Below are 23,234 nucleotides of genomic sequence, written 5' to 3'. Positions count from 1 at the left end.
GCTTAACAGCCCTTAAACAAAACTGAATTGTTTATTTTTATTTGGTATTTATTTGGTGAATTTAACTGAGTGGCTTTTGTTGACGTTCCAAACGTATTTTCGTTGTTTCACTGACAATGACAAATATATGTTCTTGAATCTTGAACTGAAACCAACGCTTTCTTCTTCTTTTGCTTAAGATATTATTTTAGTGAAATTAAATCATTATTTCACATAAAAAAACAGCAAACAGTCTATTTGGCAATCAAAAATGTGAAACAAACACAAAAACAAAAGGAAATAAAGAATAAGCACCTTTCAAATGAATCTTACCTTTAAAATATAAAAAAATAAATCTCGACTTATGTATAATTTAAAGGTTTTTTTTGTTTTGTTTGTTTAGTATTTCATGACATTAAAAGTTGACATGAAAGTTCTTGAAGGGATGTGATGGACCAACAGTTCAGATAAGCACAGCTTATTTTTAGTTTATCAAGTCTGAGAGTGCATAAAAAAACAATAATTTTGTTGTTTTTTCCCCAAAAACCTTGGAGAATCCATGGGGTCAAATGTGGCTGCTGCTGAAAAAAAAAACAACTTGTGAAAATGACTTTAAAACGCCAACAGAAATTTGCTCTTAGATTCTCCAGGATTGAGAACAAAAACAAACAAAAACTGTCATCATTTTATATTTAAGTAGAGCTAAATAACTTCAAGTTATCTATATTTAAACAAAAATTGTCTATTAGCAAATCCAACACACAAGGTAAAGAATAAACCATTAAAAGTAAAATAAGAGGAAAGACTCGATGGAGTCACTGAAGGTTTTATTGCCTTTTTCAGTCAATTATTCTTGCTGTTAGTCCTTGGACTTTACAGTCGAAGCTAAATGAGAAATGAGACAAAATACTTTTTTAAAGCAAAACAGTCAATCATCTTAAAACCTAATAGATAAACACAGTCCATGTTATCTGATCACAGCAAAATTACATGGAATAATTTCATATAATCAGCAAAAAGGTGAAGAATTCATTCACTGACATTAACATTCAAAATCTCTGAAAAGATCTAAAAGTTTTCAGTAAAATTCTTTCAGTAAATAAGATGCAACATTCAGCTCAACTTTCTTATTCAGGAATGCTTTAAGCTTTATGCAAAATAAAGACATTTATATGAGTTTTTCTTTTTCTTTTCTTATGCAACAAAGCATACCCTGTATAAAAAAAATGATTGTAAACAACATTTCTGGCTTGAAAAGTGCTTTTCCTTTTTCACAGCACAGCAACAGGCTGCATGAAACAATGGCGTCTGTTTTCACATGAAGCACCACCGTGGCTGCAGAGGTGGTGGCATGGTGTGAACACACAAAGCTCTGCTCAGACAAACACAAAGCGCGCGTAGCCCTTAAACATTTGTTGAAGATGGCTCATGTTTGATAGCTTCAACACATTGCTTTTCTGTTTAAGAGGACTTGAGAGAGCTACAAACAGGATGTGGGTCCAATCTCAGCATGATGCACCTGTGGGGTTCAGGTCACGGCCAGGGCCAATCAAAACTGGATCCAGTTTGTGGTGCTCTGAGGCTCGGCCGCAGCAGGAACAGAGCTGTGAAGTCCAGCAGTCATCAGTATCTGCAAAAATCTGCATTTCCTTCAAAAATATTCTTACTGTACATATTTTTGTATAGGCTCAGTAAAATAAATGACCGGTAAAAAGTTCCATAACAATCAAGTGTGGCTTCAATACGAAGTATTCTAATACATCGAAATGAAACATAATAATAATAATTTAGAAATTGAAAAAAATAGCTAAAAATAAGCAACTACCAGTACACTTGATAGATATAAGTGCAATAAAACTCAATAGATAAACTATACTTTAATAGAAAAAAAATGCAAAAATATATGGTAAAAGTAAAAAAAAAAAAAAACTTAAAAGAAGTTTAAAATAGTTTATTAACATTATTTTATGTTATTTGATTAACAACTTTTAAAGAAGGTAAAATATGCCAAATGTCCTTCAAAGCTAAAGGGACCTTGTTGTGTTTCATTTTCTGAAATAGGTGTAAAAAAGCTAAAACAACAACAACATTTAAAAAGTATAGTTGACAGAATGAATAAGAATTTGTGAAATAATTTGTTAGCGGAGAAACAAAACATTTAAAAAGTTCAAACATAAACAATGCCATATAGAAGATGCAAAGCTGAATAAAGTTAAAAATAATGTAAAACAAAGTTTAAATCCACAGAAAGCACATTTCCTGAATTATATTGTTTTTTTGAAAAGGCAAAAATTGATGTTACTAAAAATAATTAAAATAATCTAAACACATACAACAAAATCCACAGTAAATGCTACATACCGGAAAAAAAGTTATTTCTATCGTAAGTATACGTTAATATTTGTAAGCTATAGAATATTTGTTCTTGAATATATAAAAAAGGAAGTAAAATAAAGTAGAAACATCTAAAACAAACAAAGATCTAGCAGGGCAGCTAGAAACGTAAATTCAATTTGAAAATAATCGAATAAATCCGATAAAAAGAAATATATATATATATATATATATATATATATATATATATATATATATATATATATGGAATATGTACCTGCTAAACAATGATAAAAGAGTTTATTTTTTTCATAGAAAAATATTTACAAGGAAGGAAACAATCCAGATTAGTTTTGAACACTTTAACTTCTTATATGCTAAAAAGAAATGCAAAGAGGCTTTGTGGGTTAAAACTTAGCTCTTCCACAGTTAAAATCTGATTTGTTCAGCATTTTTGAACACGTAAATTAAAAACTACAAGAAAAAAACGACAAACCTTGCAGGAGCTGAGAAGTCTCCCCAGAGAAGATCTGCATTGGCGTTGGACTGAACCATTGTGTTCGAGTTACTGCAGTCCAGATCCAGCAGGCATTCTGACAGAAGGAGGGAAGAAATCTTTATTCAAACGTTACTGTGTGCCCAAATAAATCACACACACACACACACACACAATAAACAGGAGAAAAAACCCCAAAAGAAATCAATATTTTTTTCAGAAAAAATACTTTATTCCATTTAGTTCTGATTCTCGTGGCTTAAAGGTAATAAAAACTTAAAATTCAGTTGGAAAATGTCTTTGGAAATTCATTGTGAAAAAATAAAATGTTGGAAACTTGTGATGTCTCATTGAGCAATCGGGCATCTATCTACCAAAAAAGAGCACGTCATGTCAAGCTGCTGTATGGAGATGGTGACTTGGCACCTTCCCACACACCTAAAGGTACGAAAAGCAGGCGGACCGCCTCCATACCAGGGCGCATTGATGCAGTCATTTGTGCAAAAGAAGGCTGTTAGTTTGTACATTTGTACAAAAAAACATCCTTTTCTGTGTAAGGATGTAGAATTTTTACTTTTCTAAGACACAGAATTGGAGGTTTTCATAAAACAAAAAATAAAACATAAAACTACAAATAAAGTAGTTTTATGTAAAACAAGAGTTTCACTTTTTGAATGTACCAGAGAAATGACATTCGTTCTGCTGCTGGTGGTTTGACTACCTGTCTCTGTGCCTCCAGTCTGTGGGACTGTGTTGAGGTTGCATGTCCCTGACGAAGGAGGAGGGGCTATCTTGCCTCCAGGTGGTGGTGGGAGGAGTCCCATCCCACCCGAGATCTGGGGGCGGGGCTTATCCCTCTTTTTACCTTGCTGGAACACATGAGACATGAACTAACCTTTACAATTGTGAGAAAAAAATATTGGTTTCACATTTAAATGCCTTTATTTTTTGCAGTTTTGACAGCAGTGAGATTTTTTAGAGCAAAAAATATATATTTTTTCAGAACATTCCTAAATGACATTTACTCCCAGAACTTTGCTCTATAAATACATGTTAACTAAACAATCATCTTTAGGCACTAAACTCTGGAAGCTAAAAGACACACAGTTTTGTTTAAAGGCAAAAAGATATAAATTTAACAATTGAATAAAATAAAATATAGAGATAAAATACCCCAAACTGTGGCAGAAGTAGCCATGATCAGAGGTGATGCCTATGAAAACATTTTTGGTGGAACATTATACTGTTTTTTTGTTTATATTTCAAATTTTACCATTATTTTATTTTTCCTTATTAATTGAAATATTTGATCAATAAATGACGATTGTTGAATTCAAGACATCTATAAACACCAAAATATAGCTTAATAATAGGGTTGGGCGATGTCCCCTAAATTGGCCGTTGACGATGTTTGCTGTCAACCATCGGGATGGACGATGATATCGTCGGGGGGGGGGGTATTTTTAAATTTTTCGTTCTCATAATTGCTATTCGTTATTTTACTTTATTACTTTATTTTCCAACTAATGACTCATCCGCGATGATCCAATATAAACTGAGGGAAGTGACTTTAACAAAAAAAGTAACAAACAAAATAGACAAGAAAGAAGTGGTCCGCTCCCGCACTTCACTAGTCAAGTGGACCGGCGGAGCGCGGACTTACAGCTTTGTGTTTGATGGGAAGGGGGTGCTTTGTTACATGAGCGGTATGTGTGGGAAATTTAAGACTGCGATCCGTCCCGCAGCTCTAGGGGTACGAGCTACCGAACTCAGAACCGGGTCTAAAAGTGTGTGTCTGAGCACAGCTCGGATCGTCAGCAGACACACAGGGGTTTGAGCTTCAAAGCAGAAATGTCGCTCAGTCCTTGGAAACCGTTCAATCACGTGGATTTGTGTTTCCAGTCGTGTCCTGACTAAATAAAGGCTGACGTTATTCCCACATGTTTACGTGCAGCCAGGATGCAGATTACAGCACCACCCAAAGCTAATGTTGTTAGCATACTGCTAATGATCCTGGCTTCTTTCCGGTTCCGTTCAGAAAAAGCACTGACCACACGGATTAAAATTCAAATGATGAGCGAACAGGTGTTTCATAATAACCGTAACATTATTAAAGGCACGTTTAGAAGATCGTCTCGTATATTACTAAGCTGACATGTCAATGTATAAAGCCGCTCGGCGCTGTTTAACATTGTTTTGTATTGAATTCTTACATTCAATTGTTTGGGGAAAAAAATAGCTGCTCGGCGGAAATTATATCCGCTTCCGGTTTTTCAAACCCTACTGCGCATGTGTGAATGATTTATTCCGACCGAAAGTGTGACCCATGTTTGTTATATTCTGAAAACATTTCTCTGGGCCCATGTACACGGTTGGATTCTAATCCGTCCATTGATCCCATCAAGATATTTTGTACATGTAACCGCGGCTTATGGTGTCGACTCGCAACGTGGCGGGGGAGTGGCATCACGATGGTGTCTCTCCATCGGGATATCAGTCACCCATCACGATGGACGATAGTATCGTCCATCGGCACAACCCTACTTAATAAGTTTCCATCCATCCCTATTCAATATTTTTTCTTTTCTGACAACAGATCCTTTCATATTAAAATGCATTTGAGTCTAGGAATGAAAACTTCTCAGGCCAAAAATGCTGCAACATATTACTTTTTTTGGTTTAATCAAAAATGTTAATTTCTACACCTAATTTCAGCTTTTAAATTCAGAAAATAAATCCTAATAAATATGATTTTTGAACTTGAACTCTTTAAAGTGTGTTTTTAGAGCTCATATTTTTTATTCAATGAAAATTTATATATGAATGTCTAAAATAGTTGTCAGAAAACAAATATTAAGGACTGTGTGCAATTAGGGTCAGCACACACCCATTATAGTAGCAAACAACATTGCTGCTAAACCGAATGAAGAACAGCGCCCTCTGGTGGACAACTGATTGCAGTATAAAACGAAATCCAGAGAAGTCTCATTTAACCCTTGTGCTATCCTAGGCACTTTAACATTGGGAGTTGGGTCATCTAGACCCACTAGATAGTGCGTTAAACCTTTTTTCTTCAATGATTTGTGATCTTCACTGGTGTCCATGGATTACATGAAATCTTTCCACCTTTATCCATCTTTGTCATGGTAGGAATAACACGTCAATGCAAGTCATCTAAGATAGCACAAGGGTTATAACATGTGGTAGCTCATATTTTTAATCCAAAAAATATAAGCGCAATTTGAAAATAACAACAACAAAATAAAAAATTTAAAAAAGTTTAAATAGGAAAAGTCATTGGTGACTCTTAGAGGTTGTAGTCAAAGGTTTTTCTTTTATACTTTTTCTTCTTCATATTTTTATGTAAAAGTAACAGAATATGACTTCTTATTGACACTAGTTACTATTTGTGGTCACACAAACATGTGTGACCAACAGCGACCTTCAACGCTGTTTGAGTAAAACATTTGTGTTCTCACTCCAATGTTGAGAGTGATGGTCTGTCCGTCCTTAAAACCCAAGTCCAGTTTGGGTCCAGAATCTCCTAGATGTGCATTTTTACTGATTTCTATCTCTTGTTTCACCCACCTGCAGAGAAGTCAAAAAACACACATTATCAGCACACATACAGAAATAAACAATACACATAAGCATTTTCCATAACAAAACCCCTCAAACTTTCTTTCAAAAAAAGTCGTGAGTTTTAAGGACCCCAGATACCTACTGTAATTGTAAACAGCAACACTGACTAAAATTATGTCTGTTTTTATTTGTAGTCACCTCAAAAACAACCTGCTTACTTGAAGTGATCCTGCAAGGTCACGTTGAAGTCAAAGGAGTCTCCTCTGTCTCCGAAGCCGACTCCGATGAAAGCGCTGCGACCTAGACACAACAGAGGGAAAAAAACCTCTGATCCGGCGCCTACAAACCACCAAGCGTTGACCCTGAAAACTCACCACTGTCGTCCTGTATCCTCAGAACAAAGTAACGGCTGGAGTCGCTAACCGTTTCCACTGCAATGCCGGGATACTCATTCACTGGAGCCTGTGCAAACAGCTCTCCTGCAAGAACCGACCAGAAATACTTAAAAAAAAAAATGCTCAGCTCACAAAAGTCTGCATGTGATACAAAAGTAACATTAAATAGGAGTAACAGCAGACATGAAACCTGAGACTTTGTCCTCCAGCTTGATGAATGCCACTTTGCCCTTGGCTGTGATCCTCATGCGGCCAGACCAGTCCGGACTGTCCAGCTTCCAGTCTGCTGCCCTGCAGACATGAGAAAACTAGTTTATTGGTGTAAAACACTTTTATCTCACTAGGACTTGTTTCTTCCAAAATGCCACAAAAAGATTCATTGGGTTTTTAACCATAGGGCCTCATCCTCGTATACATAAATAATGAGCAGAAAACATTGGTTGGATAATTCTGTCAAAACCAACTGCTAACAGTGTTCCCATTAATATTTTCAATATGATTATGCCGTTTTTTTTGTGCCAAAATTAAAAACCTGTGACTTTTTCTAGGACATAGTTTCAGCAGAGTAGCAGCAGAAATCTGCCTCTGAGTTGTGGGCGGACCCATTGGTGTGGAGTAACCCCGCCCCTTTTCCTGTCCTGTTGATGATACCTCAGAGTACCGAGCTTATGGTTTGCCCAATGTATTTGCGACATCACAACCACAATCTTATTTTTGTTTGCTCTTGATTCACAATTATTTAAATAAAGATCTTCTCAGCAACATAATTTGAGTCTTTATTTTATTACATATGTCCTCCATCATCAGAAAAATGCCAAAAGAACACGCTAAAAACACTACTTTCATCAGAGTGAGTACTTAAAAAGCTTCCATTTGATCATCTGACCCCCAGTCTAAATAGAAACCAGTAACTTTATAATGATTTTTTAACAAGAAACACACGAGTCTCGTTGAGTCAAACAGCAGAAAAAGGCTTATTCTTTCTATTTATACATTTATACACAGCCATCAAATTAAATTCATTCAGTTTCCGCAGTAAAAGGAGGTCAAACCCATAATTATGTCATGCAATCTGTCACTTATATGAAACATTTTTAAAGAATTCAGAATGAGTTGGATGATTAAAGGGGCGTGGTCTAGCACTCTTCAACGGGACTGTGGTGGAGCGGACCGACTACCACCAGTTTCTGGGTCTGCAGATCACAGACAGGCTGTACTTCATCAGGCTGCTGAAGAAGGCCGGACTCAAGCGCAGGACCCTCACCCAAGCCTACAGGGGACTTATAGAAAGCATCCTCACCAGCGGAACAACAGGCTGGTTTGGTAACACCACCATAAAAGAGAGAAAGATGCAAAGGGTCATCATTCCTGGTGTCTCGCCTGCTTCAGCGGCTGCTTCGCCTCTCGCATTGGGTGTAACGCCAACTCCCGCTTGTCCTCCTGCTGGGATGGGCCCGTTCACTTCGGCGGCCAGAACTCGCGGCGGTGGGGATCCCCCTGGCTCCTTTGTTGTGAGAATTTCAATGGTCAGGTATGTCCGCGTTAACGGGAGCCGCACCTTCTGCCACCCAGGCGCCCTCGTCTGCGACATCACCAACTCTGTCCACCAGCTCTCCCTTCGCACCCCTCCACACACACAATAATAGTCCATGCAGGAGTGAATGACCTAAAGTTTCAGCAATCTGAGACCCTCAAGAAGGACTTCATCACTCTCATCCACTCCATCAAGCAGCTGGACAAACAGCGCATCATCTCCGGTCCGCTTCCATCTCCCCGGTTTGGAGACATTAAATTCAGCCGTCTACGATAACTTCACATCTGACATAAAGGACACTGCATATCTAATAATATTCCATATGTTGATAATTTCACCACCTTCTTCAATAGACCAAATCTCTTTAAACCAGACGGCATCCACCCAAACCAAACAGGATCTCAACTTCTATCCATGAACATTGAAATCACACTCTGCTCTGCTAAACTGCTCACTGGCTGACTGGACCACCGGCAACCATCCTCAGTTAAAACCACAGTTATCACACAACACATCCCAGTTCACATAACAAGCAGATCTCACAAGCACCCCCAGCTCAGATCCACCAACTCCACAGTTAGATATCTCCATCACATTCACACATTACCGGACAAAAAAGATGAATCAATCCATCTGCACTCACACACGGCCTTAAAGTTTGCCGTTTTAAATATTCACTCCCTTTTAAACAAATGTTTTATTGTGAATGAGCTCATTTTAGATAACAACATAGATTGCCTTTTTTTAACTGAGACCTGGCTGGGTACTGATGCTCCTGTTGTTCTCACTGAAGCTTCCCCATTAAATTTTAACTTTTTATATTCTATCAGGGGAGATAAAAAAGGTGGTGGCACTTTGCAACCTAAAGAAACATGCTAAATAGCTACTCCTCGTTTGAGCATCATGCATTTTCTTTTAACAGCCCGTCTATTTTATGTGTTACTGTTTACAGACCACCACAGCCTCCCTCCTGTTTTCTTCAAGAATTTTCTGAATTTTTATCATTCACACACTCCAAATACAGTAGAGTTTTAATAACTGGTGATTTTGACCTACATGTTGATAAAGATAGTGATGCTCATGCAAATGAGCCCTTGTTAAAATAGTAAATTATATTAGATGTAATCTGGACTCTCAGAAACTTTCAGTCCTGGTATTACTGGATCTCAGTGCTGTATTCGACACAGTAGATCACAGTATTTTACTCAACAGGCTAAGAGGTTTGGGCATCTCTGGTACCATACTAAAGTAGATTTACTCCTATCTCACAGATCCAAGGTTTTACGTAAGTATGGATACATGCTCCTCAAAGGTCTTTGACATCAACTGTGGGGTCCCCCAAGGTTCAATTTTAGGCCCACTACTTTTTAATCAATACAGTGATCCCTTGCTATGACACGGTTTACTTTTCACGGTTTCGCTACTTCACGGATTTGCATCGTGCATTGTGTTCTGCATTCTGATTGGCTAAAAAGTCACTCCGCTTCTTCTCTACCTGTGCATCAATAACGTTGCAGTTTAATATGTACACGTACGTAAAACAGCTTGCCAAATTTACATTACATACTTGCAAATTCTCTTTCAATTTCGAGTTTCTCTAAAACCCATTGAAAAAGAGCGACAACAACTGCCTATCACTATGTTCTTCTCCCGAACAAACACAAAGACCTCAGGATGCAACTTCTGCAAACTTCTGCAAACTTCAGCAGCTCGCATGTTGACAAGGACCAGGGGAAGGGGGACACATTACAAAGATTTTAAAATCGCTGCATTGGCTCCCTGTGCGCTTCAGGATTGATTTTAAAGTTCTTTCATTGGTTTATAAATGTTTTCATGGTCTCGGGCCTTCATATTTATCTGATATGATTTTGAAGTATGAGCGCTTGCAGACCCTGAGATCCTCTGATACAAACCTTTTGGTTATCCCAAAAGTTAGAACTAAAACATACAGCGAGGCCTCATTCAGTTACTACGGACCTCACCTCTGGAACAGCCTCCCAGCATGCCGCAGGGCCGCAGAGATTGTACAGGGTTTGTAAAGAAAGGCTTAAGACCTTCCTTTTTAATCTAGCTTTTAGTTGAATTTCATGAATTTATTTTAAATGTTAATCATTCATTTTCTCTTTTTAGTAGTTTTATATGTGTATGTATATACATTTATTTATTTGTATTTGTTACGCGCACACGTAACAAAGCCTCCTCCCTTCCCCTCAAACACAAAGTCCGGCTTCTCTACTCAGAGACACGGTCGTTCAGTACACTGGTCCACTTGACTAATCAAGTGCAGGAGCAGACTACTTCTTTTCTATTTTGTTTGTTATTTTGCTTGTTAAAGTCACTTCCCTCAGTTTATACTGGATCATCACGGATGAATCATTATTTATAACTTAGGAAATAAAATAAAAGAAGGTAATAAGTAAAATAACTTATAATAATTATATAATAACAAAAAATTAAAAATAACCCCCCGACGATATCATCGACCATCCTGATGGTTTCCTGCAAACATCGTCAACTGCCAATTTAAGGGACATCGCTCAACCCTAGTGTGGGTAGTTTGGGCTGTGAGTTTTAGTACAAGGTGGGTACAAGGGGCCCATCAATCTAAATCTGCCCACTGACCACCCACAAAGAGATTCCGGCCATGCAGTGTTTTATACAAAATAAAGGCAGATAGAAAACATTGAATTTTGGAACTCATAATCCAGGTTAAGTAAACATAAATTAAAATGTTTAAAAAAAGAAAACAAAAAATGCTAACACATGTCAGAAGACAGCGATGATGATGATCTAGCAAAACCCGACGCGTTAAGAACTGTGACAGCAATGCAGCCTAAACACACACAGGTCCAACAATGATCTGTGTCCCCGAACTCCCGACATCCCAACAAACCTTTATTGGGCTCATGAACAACTACAACTGCAGAGTCACTCTTCCCAATGTAAAACGTCACCCGAACCGAGCCCTCTCGACGCACCTTGCTCGGTTCCGTTAGAAGCCACAAGTGTCTCCTTACCTGTACGCACGGTTCGAAGCTCGAGGTGGAATGCGGTAAACGTTGACATCTGGTTTCACGCACAGGATCGACTCGTACTCCCCCTCGGCCGCCATCTTGCACCAACTGTCACTGATAGATGGTCGTAAGTCATCTCTGACGACGATGCAGTTTGGGTTCACTGCGTCCAAACCACCAGACGGCGGTGAAAATTTTAAAAAAGAAGAAGAAGAAACTGTATGTACCTCGCAAAACATAAGCATAAACAAGAAAAGAAAAAAAACAAGGGGGGGGGGGGGGGAGACAAAAATGTAATAAAAATCATTTTAAAACGCATTTTTTCCCAGTTGACTAATATTTCCATTAGAGGTTTAAAACAAAATTTTATGTTTCATATTTAAGAATTTTATTTTTTAAGGGGCGTGGTCTAGCAGGTGCTGAAATTTGCGGAAGCGGAAACAGCTGCCCTGCGTCGTGTCCTCGAAGATTCCTGCAAAGCAACCCTCGGTTCGTGTTGTTTTAGCTCTTAATACGTACTTTCTCCATTTAAAAGCGCTTCATGGAATTTCTGTTAATAACACGCCACGTTCCTTGAATAATACTACTTTGTTTGGTTAGTCATATTTAGCTATTAGGCCAATTCTTGATGACTTGACAGCCTGTCTTGGCCGTTAGCCAGCAGCTAGTAGAGCTACCCGTCTTCTGTCGCTCTCCGTGGTGCTGAAAGACGGTCTCTGACTTCAAATCGACGCGATAGTTTTCTGCTCGACGGCATACAGTTACTGTGGTTCGCATTTAGCTTTCTCTACGTCTCTGTCTGTCTTTTAGCTTGGACTCCAGAATGCTCATCAGCTAGCTGCTAGCTTAGCCCTTCAGTTATGTTTTTGTTATAATCGCAGGCAAAAATGCTTATCATCTGATACCTTCAAGTGTTATTGTTCAGCTTTGCAGCCACGCAGTGATGATTAGGTGTTCCTGATTTTAACTTCATGTTTTGTACAGTCCCTCTGCTGTTCTGTTTTTCCCCCCTATATATGTGTTTAAATATTACCAGATTCAGAAAAGCAAGTAATGCATTCTTGTGTGAATATAAGTGTCTAACAATGGCAGAAAGACGCATGATCTATATTCTACTTTCTCTTCTTAATAATCCCCAAATTATCAGCATTTAATGTTTATTATAACAGATGAAATCATCTTTGTGTCATGGTCAAAGAAAAACAAACAAAGATAATTATAAAAAAAAGACAAACTATGATGGTGCTGCTTCTCTAGATGATTCATAACATATTTTATCCAATTTATTAAAAAATATATGGCTATGGATTTTAAAATGAGTCGATATTACAACATTTTGCACTTCAACAATCTTTTTTTTCTATTGTCTATGTACATTCTTGACTCTCAAATTATAACTGTTTTTTTATTTCTATGTTTTTACACCTAATTTAAACATTTGAAGGCCTAACTGTGAACATAAACTAAGAGATTTAACATTAAACATTATCCTCAGGTTTTGGTTTTCATGTTTCATGTTTGTTAAAACTGATGAATTTGCATGACTTATGATCCCAAAGTCTTTAATAGTTATTCTGAAATAAATGTGTTTATATTTTGGAACAGTTTCCCATTTAACAACCATGTGACGATTTCTGATTAATCATAACTATATTATAGTGCGCTTACAGTTTACTGTCTAAATGTACTGAAAAAAAGTATTAAATAGACCTGTATTTTTTTCAACAGTTAAGTTCTTACAGTTCTAAAGTCCCAGTAAATATTTGTACTTGTGCATATTTTTTTAATTTCAATCCTTTTGTCTCTTATAAATCTTTCACAGTTTATTGGATTTAAACCAGCAGTGTCTTTGTTTGCTTTTTGTTGTTTTTCTCTAGATAAAATTGTGCTCACATGCACACTGCAAGTGTTTTCAGCAAAAATAGGTTTAAAATAATTTGACACTTAAGTGATGCCATAGAATGGAAAATTCAGGGTTTATTGGACACAGCAGCTGATTTGAATACAGATTGTAATATGACTTATTTCTTGAATTTTATATATTTGTATATCATAATTACTAAAGCCTTTTCTTTAAATATCAGCTGGGCATTTTCTTCCCACACAGTTGATATGTTCTGCCATTAATTCTAGGACTATATAGAGGAGTGTCAACTGCTCCTGGCATTTGGATAAAACCTAATGCAGACGGGAAGAAGAGGAGCAGATGAATGCTCTCTGAAATCTAATTATTCCTGAACAAAGGCAGTTTTAATTTGAAGGTATGTTTTTTTTGTGTTAATATTTTGTGTGATATTTCTAACTATCTGAGATGCACGTCTTAATTCATTGCTCTTCTTCTTTCTTGGTCAGATTGTGGTGGTTTAATTCCCCATTTCCCCCTTCTTGACATCATGACTTCCTCCATGCTCCGCCGACAGCTGAAGAACTTGGTCCAGAATTACTCTGAGGCTGAGGTTAAGGTGGGTATTGGTACATTCTTGCAGCTGTTTGCAGAAAGATCTATCCTTCTTTAACCCTTATGTGGTGTTCGGGTCTGTGGGACCCGTTTTCATTTTTTATCAAAAGAAAAATGATACAATTAATTAATTTTTTAAACTCAGACTCACTGGCCTTGGCTCATTTTCTGTGAAGAACATATATCAGAATACATTTTTAATGACCACACACCGTATACCCCCCCAACACATTTCTATTACATATAAGATGTTCGGGTCCACTGGACCCGGGCTAATAGAAGTGTGGAAATTGATGTTTTATGTACCTACACTCTGTCCTCCACCTGTCTGGGCCTGCTATGTGTGTGTGGGTGTGTGTAGGTGTGTATGTGTGTGTGTGTGACCACTGAGAAAGAGAGAGAGAGAGTGGCAGAGAGAGAAAGATTCACTGTAAATGTGAGTTCTGTTTCTGCACCTGCGGTTCCCGCACATGGTTGCAACATTGTTAGAATAATTCAAGCATCAACTCTGTTTGCTCTCGTTCTCCCGCACATTTGACCATTTGACTTTCTTACGGGAATCTTTAATATCTCGCTCTTTATCAGCTACAAATTGGAGGCGGGACACTATAAATATAGCTTTGCCAGTGTGGTTTCTTATCACAACTGATCAAAATGGCCAAAAGACTTTCTGCGCAGAGGGCCCTGGAATTGATTTTAGAAGAGAGTGACGTTTTTGATGATGATGTAGTGGGAGACGATTCAGAAGAGGAGGTTTCAGAATTAGAGGATCACATTTCTGAAAATTCAGAGTAATATTGTAGTATTACTACAATAGTAATATTGCAGGTTCGATTCCCGCCTTGCACGCCCATGAGTCGAAGTGTCCTTGGGCAAGACACTGAACCCCACCTTGCCTCTGGTGGTAGGCGGGCGCCTGTGTTTGGCAGCGTAGCCGCCACCAGTGTCTGAATGTGTGAGTGAATGTGTGTGTCACTGGGTGAATGGGTCTGTGACTGTAAAGTGTTTTGTCCTTGTAGGAAGAAAGGCACTATATAAGTATACGCCATTTACAATTTACCATTCAGATTGAGCATCAGCCAGTTCCAAAACGAAGCCATCAGCACCCAGCCACAGGACCAGGCCGTCAGCAGCCAGGACCATGTGTTGTATAGGCTAGTGGCTAGAAGGCCATGTGTTCAATGGGGCTGATGTGTTGTCTTGACTAATAGGTTTACTCTATGTGTTCAGCTTGTGTTGTGCAGCTGAATGGGTTCAGTTTCTGTGTTCAAATAAATAAATGTCAGTAGTTTTGAAAACCCCTTGCTTCACTTGAAAATTTGTTTCCACTCATATATTGATATTAATTGATTTTCTTTATCACGTTTTAGATAATGAGTTATGAATGTGATCTAACAAAGGTTAAGGGCAAATATCAACCAAATATACTGATTGTAATTGGATGAGGTAAACATCTGTCGAGTATTTTAACATCAAAGTGTTTGATTGTGAGGCATTAAAAACCACAACATGCAACGGGTCCACCAGACCCACGAACACTGGCTGAGTAACAACAATATGAACACCACACAAGGGTTAAATGATACCCTTCAGAGTGAGAGTGAGCCCCCATTTCCTGCATCTCCTGCAGGTGAGAGAAGCTACTTCCAATGATCCATGGGGTCCATCCAGCTCTCAGATGGCAGACATCTCTGATCTCACTTATAATGTGGTGGCCTGCAACGAGATCATGACTATGCTTTGGAAGCGGCTTAAAGATGACAAGAACTGGAGGCACATACACAAGGTGGGGGACAGTGTTTTGATTTTTTTTTTATTCATTGTCTTTGATAATAAACCTAAACGCTAGGGTTCTTCTGTAGTGCAAAATCACTTGTGTGGCAGCTCTGCTCATTGTGAAAGCAACTAGAATAAGCAGATACCATTATATGAAAGTCAAACTGGTACAATTAAAATGAATACTTGTTAATTGAAAATCAAAGAAAGAAATCTAATGCTGGAAAAACATGGACAAACCATAGTTTTGGTATTCATAATGCCCCAAAACAGAAAACACCAAAACTGCTCTCAAACTTCTCAAAGATTTCAAAAATCTCTTTTCGTAAGAAACACTAAAAGAAAAATTTCTGTGAGATTGAAAGTAGATGTCATCCACTTTTCTATTGTCTATTTTACTGGTCTATCTTTTTTATTCTTTTTTTTTGTTTTCTGTTTTCTTTTTTACAGTCTTTGACGTTACTTGAGTACCTGTTGAAAACTGGGGATGAACGTGTGCTCCTGAAAATGAAAGACAACATTTACATTGTGAAGGCTCTCACAGAGTACCGCTTTGTTGAAAAGGATGGCAAAGATCAGGTGACACTTGTTTTGTGAGAAAATTCTTTTAGGTTCCACTTACAGAATTTCATGCTGCTTTATTAGGGCATTAATTATTTATATTGAAACATTAACATCATTTTGGTCCTTTTAACTTTACTTATGCCTCCTAAGGGCCAAAGTTTGGGCCTTATTTGTATTGTTTTAGTGACTCTTTTCTCTGATGTGACATTAGTTTTTGTTGTTTTAGAATTGATTTGATGACGAGATATTTGGTTGTACCACCTGAACTGTTTTGAGGTTAAAGTAGAAATGTTTATTTCAGGGTGCTAATGTAAGAGAGAAGGCCAAGGTTGTACTAGTTCTAATGGAGGATGATGATAAACTGAAGGAAGAAAGAGACTTTGCCCTAAAGACCAGAGAAAAGACATCAAAAAGTGCTGCTGGTAAGACTTTTTGTCTTTATTTATTTAGGTCTGTGGATGACTGCTGCAGTCAAATCTCTGTATTTGAAGAGTACTGTTGGAATTTCAATTGAAAACTGTGCTTATAGCTATAGAATATGATATGTGATATCTATGAATTTATTTATTTATTTATTCTGCCTAGCCTCATCAGCAGAACCCCTTAAGGATCCTACTTACAAGCCACGCTACGATCCTGGTTCTACAGGCCTTCCGTCTCTAGACAATATACCTTCCGTAGCTGATCTAACCGCTTCCTTCGCTGCCCGCAAAGAGGAGCGCCTTCGACTTGAGGCTGAGAAGAAAGAAGCAGAGAGGAGAGTAAGGATCTTAAGTGCAAGCACTTTTACTGAATAGCATGAGCACACACAGATTTGATCTTCATGTCAATCTTAAAGCTCCAGTTCAATTAATAGATGGATTTGTAGTCAACTGTTTGTACTTCTTGTGTTTTTAGGCAAAGATGAGCGAAGAGGAGTTGCAATGGGAAGATGCAGGCAAAACTGCAGACTCAAAGGGAAGTGCTTGGGGAGGAGACAAATCAGAGGAAGAGGAAGTAGTGAATAAAGACCCATGGGGAGCCCCTAAAGAAACCAGCAGCGATCCGTGGTCAGGTGCAGCCAAAACGAGAGATCCATTTGCAGAGGCAGCAAAAACCGATGAAGATCCATTTGCCGCACCAAAGAATGGAGAAGATCCATTTGTAGCGCAGAAAGTTGAACCTGATCCCTTTAGTGCCCCAAAGAATGGAGAAGATCATTTTGGTGCAAAAAAAGATAAACCTGATCCCTTCACGTCTTCTAACAATGATCCCTTCAACGCCCCCAAGGACGATCCCTTCAACGCCCCCAAGGACGATCCCTTCAACGCCCCCAAGGACGATCCCTTCAACGCCCCCAAGGACGATCCCTTCAACGCCCCCAAGGACGATCCCTTCAACGCCCCCAAGGACGATCCCTTCAACGCCCCCAAGGACGATCCCTTCAACGCCCCCAAGGACGATCCCTTCAACGCCCCCAAGGACGATCCCTTCAACGCCCCCAAGGACGATCCCTTCAACGCCCCCAAGGACGATCCCTTCAACGCCCCCAAGGACGATCCCTTCAGCGCCCCCAAGGACGATCCCTTCAACGCCCCCAAGGACGATCCCTTCAGCGCCCCCAAGGACGATCCCTTCAGCGCCCCCAAGGACGATCCCTTCAGCGCCCCCAAGGACGATCCCTTCAGCGCCCCCAAGGATGATCCCTTCAAAACTTCACCCAGTGATCCAATTACTACTCAAAAAGACGTTCCCCTTAAAACACCAAATTATGATGACCCGTTTGGCACTCCCAAGGACGATCCTTTCACAGCTCCAACAACATCTCCTACACAAGAACTTACTCCTAAAGACGACTCCTTTGTTGCTCCCAAAGCACAGTTCAAAGATCTATTGTCATCTCCAACAAAAGCCATTGAAGTAGACCCTTTCTCTACACCAACATCACCCCCTAAAGAGGATCCTTTCTCTGAGCCTTTTAAATCCATAAAGGAGGACCCGTTTGCCATGCAATCATCACCATCTATGGAAGATCAATTTACAGTGCCATCCAGTCCACCACAAGGGAAGACCTCAGATCCCTTCGGAGCCCCAGTGGAGGGGTCACCACAAGTTACCACAGACACTTGGTTGGCACCCTCTGCTCCAACTCAAACACATGGGAAAGATCCCTGGGGAGAAGGAGCTTCTTCACCTGTTAAGGATTCTGACCCATTTGGAGATGCATCTAAACCAGAAAATGACCCATGGGGTGCCCCTGGTGAGAAACATTAATAAATACTTCCTACATACTCAGAATAATTGGCTTAGTTTGTGAATTTGACTTGATCTTCATTTGACCCATGTGTGATTAAATGATAAAAAAATGAATGAACTTTCATCTCATGATGTACATTTTAAGCAACTTTTGACATTTTGATAATATTCTTTTATTTTTTTATTGAGAGAAAAGAGTTTTCTAAAACTGTCCATGTAAAAAGCATTTGCCTCCAAACAGAACTGGATGTTTAATTATTTTACATCGTAGTCAGAAATGATTTGAATTCAGTGTTTGTAATAACTGTTGGTGATTGTTTCTCATGTCTGTGGATAAATTTAGTTCCTTTCTTCTTCACATAACTGTCTTTATTCAGAGGCATGTTCTATTATGAATTTTTATGGTCATGAATGTCAGGTCCAGATTTTGAGTAGAGCATCCTAGATAAAACCATGAACCAATGAAAGGCATTTTCTTTCAGAAAAGGCACGAGTCCTAAAATTATAACCAGTCACTCAGGCATTAAAGCTGCAGAGCACCACACCATCATACCTTCACTGCTGTGTTTAATTGTTGTATTTAGACCACAAAATACCTGTCCAAAGGTCTTTGAGATCATTCCGATTTCTTTGTCTAATGGGAAATAAGTTATTTTTGCTCAGAAGAGTCATTTACCTTAATAAAATATAAAGCATAAAAGAAATTCACAGAAGTTCAGATCCAAATAAAGGGTTGCAGGATCTTTATTTTCTGTCTGTGCTTGTTCCTCCTTAGGGTCTGCCCCCGTTGCTGCAGATGATGCGTGGGGAGCTCCTGCTCCTCCATCAGAGTCCTCCCCGTCTGATGACCCCTTTGGAGATGTGGCATCTAAATCCAGCGACCCCTGGGGCTCCCCAAGCAATGACCCTACAGGTAAGTCTCATCCAACTCAGCTTTTTTTCTGTTCATCATCATGCATCCCTCAAAGCTTTGCTCAAATCGTCTGAGGTTTAGCGGCTAAACTGTGAACCTGTTTCTAATCAAAGCCTTAATGCATAAAACCAAACTTTTCTCTTCATCTCTGCTGCATTTCACATCCATCCTCTTCAGTCTTCAGGCAGCTAACCGTCTTAATCAATTAACCCTCTCCTCCGCTTTGCTTTCTCTCTTCCCCTCTGGCCTGTGCCCCCCCTCCCAAAAGAAAACACCTTTTAGAGTAGAGTTGGACCTTTATTTCATTACAGGGAAGGAGATGACCAGAAAGGCCGTGTCCTTCCTGGGCCCGGTGGGGGCGTCGCTGGTTGATTTGGATGATCTGTTTTCCTCCAAACCCAGACCACACCCCCTAACAGACATGCCTGGCCCCCCAACACAAGCCATGGGTAAGGACAGAAAGGAGCTTGACTTTAAGTGGGATCACCTTTGGCTCGCTCTGACTTTAGTCCACCAAACGAGACGGCAGATCAGTCGATTTGTGTGGAAGAGTTTATTGACCCCCTCCACAAACACGTTCACACTCCCCCAGTGCTGTGTTGTTGTTTCAGTTGTGTGTGGATGAGATTCAGTGACCATCTGTGAAGGTACTGTGCATACAGGTTGGAGTTCATTAACCCTTTCAATGCTCTCGCCCTCTCTGCTCTGCCATTGGTGCATCTTCTCTGTACTGGATTACTTCAGGCTCTGCCCCCATCCCTTGCTCCCTCCCCTCCTCCCTTCGAGCTCCTGTCCCTCCTCCTGTTTTCCCAGGCACTTCCACAGACAGCTCATCTGGTCTTATGGTTCCGTCAGCTTTTCCTGAAAGCTCCACCCCTTGCCACAACCCATTTGGCTCCAATCTCACACCCGCTCCATATGGTGCAGTGCGCACCTCTTTTAGAGCTGCGGGTGAACCGCCCACATTTCCGCCCCCACCATATATTTTGGGGGGGTCTCAGTCCACAGCTTGGGGGGTTCCTGAAGCAGCGAAGGTGCAGCTTGGGTCTGTGAGAGGGACCACAGAAGGAATGGTGCAGTCTGGGACGGCTTTGCTCGGAGGAAACCACCTGGCAGGTGTGCCTCACCTCTGCGGTTCCACCACAACCAACAAGAACAACAATCCATTTTTGTTCTGACATGTCATCACGCGCGGCGCCTTCACCACACTAACAGCAAGTCACTTCATTCACAGGAAAAAAAAGCACATTTTGGAAGAAAGCAATAAAAGATTTTTCAATCCAGACTTTTAGTTCGATCCACCATCAATAGATCCATTTCCAGTGGTGTTCAGATAATTGGACTGAAAATCGTTTTCTTCCTGGGGGTGGTTGGTGCGACTCTTTACTTCTGTTTTTTCTTGGCAGCCACCCTTTCCTACTCCACCACTGTGGAAACGAGCTCTTCTTCCATCAGAAATCTGAACGTTTTGTGTTAATCCTACGAGTTACACCGTAAATGTTTGCTTTCTTATCTGTGAGGATGCTATCTTTGCAAAAATGTTGTAGAAAAAGGCCTAAAGGTGTAAGGTAATCAAAGGCCAGTTATGCTGCTTTCACACCAGACTCGTCTGCCACCTCTCTTTTGACGCAGAACAACCACCAAGGTTTTTCTGGACTTCATTTGTTGCCACATTATGGAGAACATGGATGATGTTGAGCGAGTAGCTCAGGGCTTTATGTTTTGGAGAGCCCTACGGAGGTGCCGGCATGCACGTTGCTGTATCTGGGTTCACCAGATCCTTCAGAGTCTCTCCTGGTGCTCTTCACTCCTGCAGCAGGAGCTGCGCCTTGGTTTTTGGCTGTTTGAAACGTTACTTCCGTCTGGCTGTGGCCCAGTTTGAGCATTAACCTGCTGGGGGGAAAAATAAGCCGTCATTATTGTCTTGATAAGAAGCATCATAAGCCCATGGAGCTGGAACAATTGCGGCTGCTATGACGGCACACGCTCTGTCTGCCGGACAGCCAACTGCTTGCGGGCCAGCATAGCGAGTACCGCTGCTCAGGCTCCAACAGCGCCGCTCGCTCGATCCTCCTCTTCTGCTCGTTCATCATGCTACGTCGCCGGACACAGTTACTGTTTCTGTTGGGCACCCTGGTATACACCCTGGACAGGCCGCGACCTGTTCACTAACCGGGACAGTAACTGGGACATCCTTCGGTAGCCCTGGTGTCCCAACGGGTTAAGAAAATGGATGGGAATTCAGGATGGAAATCCTCTCATCCAACAGCCATATTGGATTTATTTTTCTACCCTATGATCGAGTCGCTGAAAATGTCACGCGTCCCTGATTGGTTGTGCGCCCGATGTGCAGAACCTCAGATCGCGTGTGCACATTGACTTAACATTGAAACTCGACGCCCCAGACACACGTGGCATCCGGTGTGAATGCAGCAGAAGAAAGCAATTGGAGTTCAGATAAAACCTCCCGTTTCCATGGTGACGGCTTAAAGATTGTTTACCTATGGAGTGTAAAATAATTTAATTTACATTAAAATATAAATGAAAATACTTGAAGACCCACCCCAATCATCTTTTGACCTTTTTTTCAAAGCGTTCACAGTTTTCTTTTAATTAGGATTTTGCCGTTTTTAACCTAGGTAAAAAAAAAAAACGTTTTCGTTTTTTTATAGGACATAATTGCCGCAGACCAGCTGTTCATACAAAATTCAACTCTGGGTTGTGGGCGGTACCGTTGACCTTGAGCAACCCCGTGCCCCTTACCATACCTGTTGTTGAGAGCTCTTTGTTTACATGCTCTCTTACTACCTTACAGCCCCTCACACCCACAACCGAACATTTCTCGGGCAGCAGAAATGGCGAGCAAAACAGCTATCCAGTCGTACAGTTTAGAGCCAAATTGCAGCTCAGATGAGAAAAGCAAAGGATTTAATCGTCTACAAGTAGATCCATCAGAATGGAGCAGAGCAGGGAGCTTGTTGCCCACCCATTGTTGTTTTTGTTGTTTCGACATCACAAATACACTTTTTATTTATACAGTATTTTTTCTGTTTCTGATTCAAAATGGTTTAACTAGAAGCCCGAAATGTAATTTTGAGCTAAATCCACCTTATTTATGTCCTCCATCATTCAAAAAAGGCCACAAGAACATGTTAAAAACACCAAAAACACCATTTTCATCGAAGTGGGGCTTTAAATGGTCAAACAATAAAGTTTTAAACACTCATGAACAAATCCTATTACTGAATAACCATTTTTCTGGACAATCGCACAGACCAACAAAATGCATATAAGTGTTTCAAAAATACGTCTATTTGAAATTTTTCCATGAGTGTTAGACTTGTGTGTGTCTGTGTGAGTGTGTATGCAGTACACATTCAGTATATATTGTGCTGATGTTTTGTAAATAATGAAAACAGATAAAACCTTAAAGTATGTATATCAGAGTGTTACAATGATCTATTTATTGTTGGCTTTTCGATGTAGCAGAGGCCTTTCAAAAAGGCAGAGGTTTCTGGAGAACGCGTGATTGGTTCTAGTTCTAAACTCATTGTGCGTTTGTGTGTGTTTTCCCCTCCATCAGTGGAAAATGAGCCTCACTGTTGGCTGAATTCAAACTTGAAGACAGCTTGTGCATGCGGTCCGAGCTGCTCCTGTAATCGTGTATCTGCCTTTCAGTGATTTTCATGTGACCGACTACAATGCTGCATTCCTGCAAACTGATTTTGGAGTGAAACAGCAGGGAGGATTTCTGTTTAAAGTCCTGCTGAAGGGACGAGAAGACACAGACGTTCAGTTCCAAGGTGTTTTACTCAAGATTAAGTCCACATTACTATAATTTTTCAGGTTAATTTTCTACTAAATGGGTCTTTTGCTGTATATTTCAGTTTGAGGCTGTGTTGTATTCTGTGAAAGCGTTCAGTACAGTTAAACATTAAAATTATGATAATGTTT

General features: G+C 39.9%; 2 protein-coding genes across 8 annotated transcripts; one reads left to right on the top strand and one right to left on the bottom strand.

Annotated features, from left to right (window-relative positions):
* Nucleotides 1–789: 789 nt before the first annotated feature.
* Nucleotides 790–11,494, bottom strand: necap1 (NECAP endocytosis associated 1). 3 transcript variants are annotated; one of them, XM_004073883.5, is made up of 8 exons: nt 11,338–11,494; nt 6,977–7,077; nt 6,766–6,870; nt 6,610–6,691; nt 6,289–6,397; nt 3,531–3,678; nt 2,810–2,906; nt 790–1,583 (listed from the first exon to the last, which is right to left on the bottom strand). In XM_004073883.5, exons 1-8 carry the CDS (start codon nt 11,430–11,432, stop codon nt 1,529–1,531), a joined length of 792 nt encoding a protein of 263 aa, XP_004073931.1. In that variant the 5' UTR covers nt 11,433–11,494; the 3' UTR covers nt 790–1,528. The 3 variants fall into 3 exon arrangements, with proteins under 3 accessions (XP_004073931.1, XP_078811484.1, XP_078811483.1); XM_078955358.1 differs by having other exon boundaries at nt 11,214–11,342; XM_078955357.1 differs by lacking the exon at nt 3,531–3,678 and having other exon boundaries at nt 11,338–11,469.
* A 12-nt stretch (nt 11,495–11,506) lies between these two features.
* LOC101158708 (uncharacterized) lies at nt 11,507–23,234 on the top strand. Of its 5 annotated transcripts, none has more exons than XM_078955355.1 (11): nt 11,507–11,553; nt 13,468–13,595; nt 13,687–13,796; nt 15,423–15,578; nt 16,019–16,147; nt 16,434–16,554; nt 16,718–16,893; nt 17,030–18,371; nt 19,143–19,280; nt 19,592–19,729; nt 20,025–23,234. In XM_078955355.1, exons 3-11 carry the CDS (start codon nt 13,728–13,730, stop codon nt 20,456–20,458), a joined length of 2,703 nt encoding a protein of 900 aa, XP_078811481.1. In that variant the 5' UTR covers nt 11,507–11,553; nt 13,468–13,595; nt 13,687–13,727; the 3' UTR covers nt 20,459–23,234. The 5 variants fall into 5 exon arrangements, with proteins under 5 accessions (XP_078811481.1, XP_004074087.2, XP_020562810.2 ...); XM_004074039.5 differs by lacking the exon at nt 11,507–11,553 and adding an exon at nt 11,726–11,823; XM_020707150.3 differs by lacking the exon at nt 11,507–11,553 and adding an exon at nt 11,796–11,929.

Source organism: Oryzias latipes, chromosome 11 (genome assembly GCF_053564925.1).
Source record: "Oryzias latipes strain Hd-rR chromosome 11, Olatipes_Hd-rR_3.1".
Lineage (NCBI taxonomy): Eukaryota > Metazoa > Chordata > Actinopteri > Beloniformes > Adrianichthyidae > Oryzias > Oryzias latipes.
This window is presented reverse-complemented; position numbering and strand designations above follow the sequence as displayed.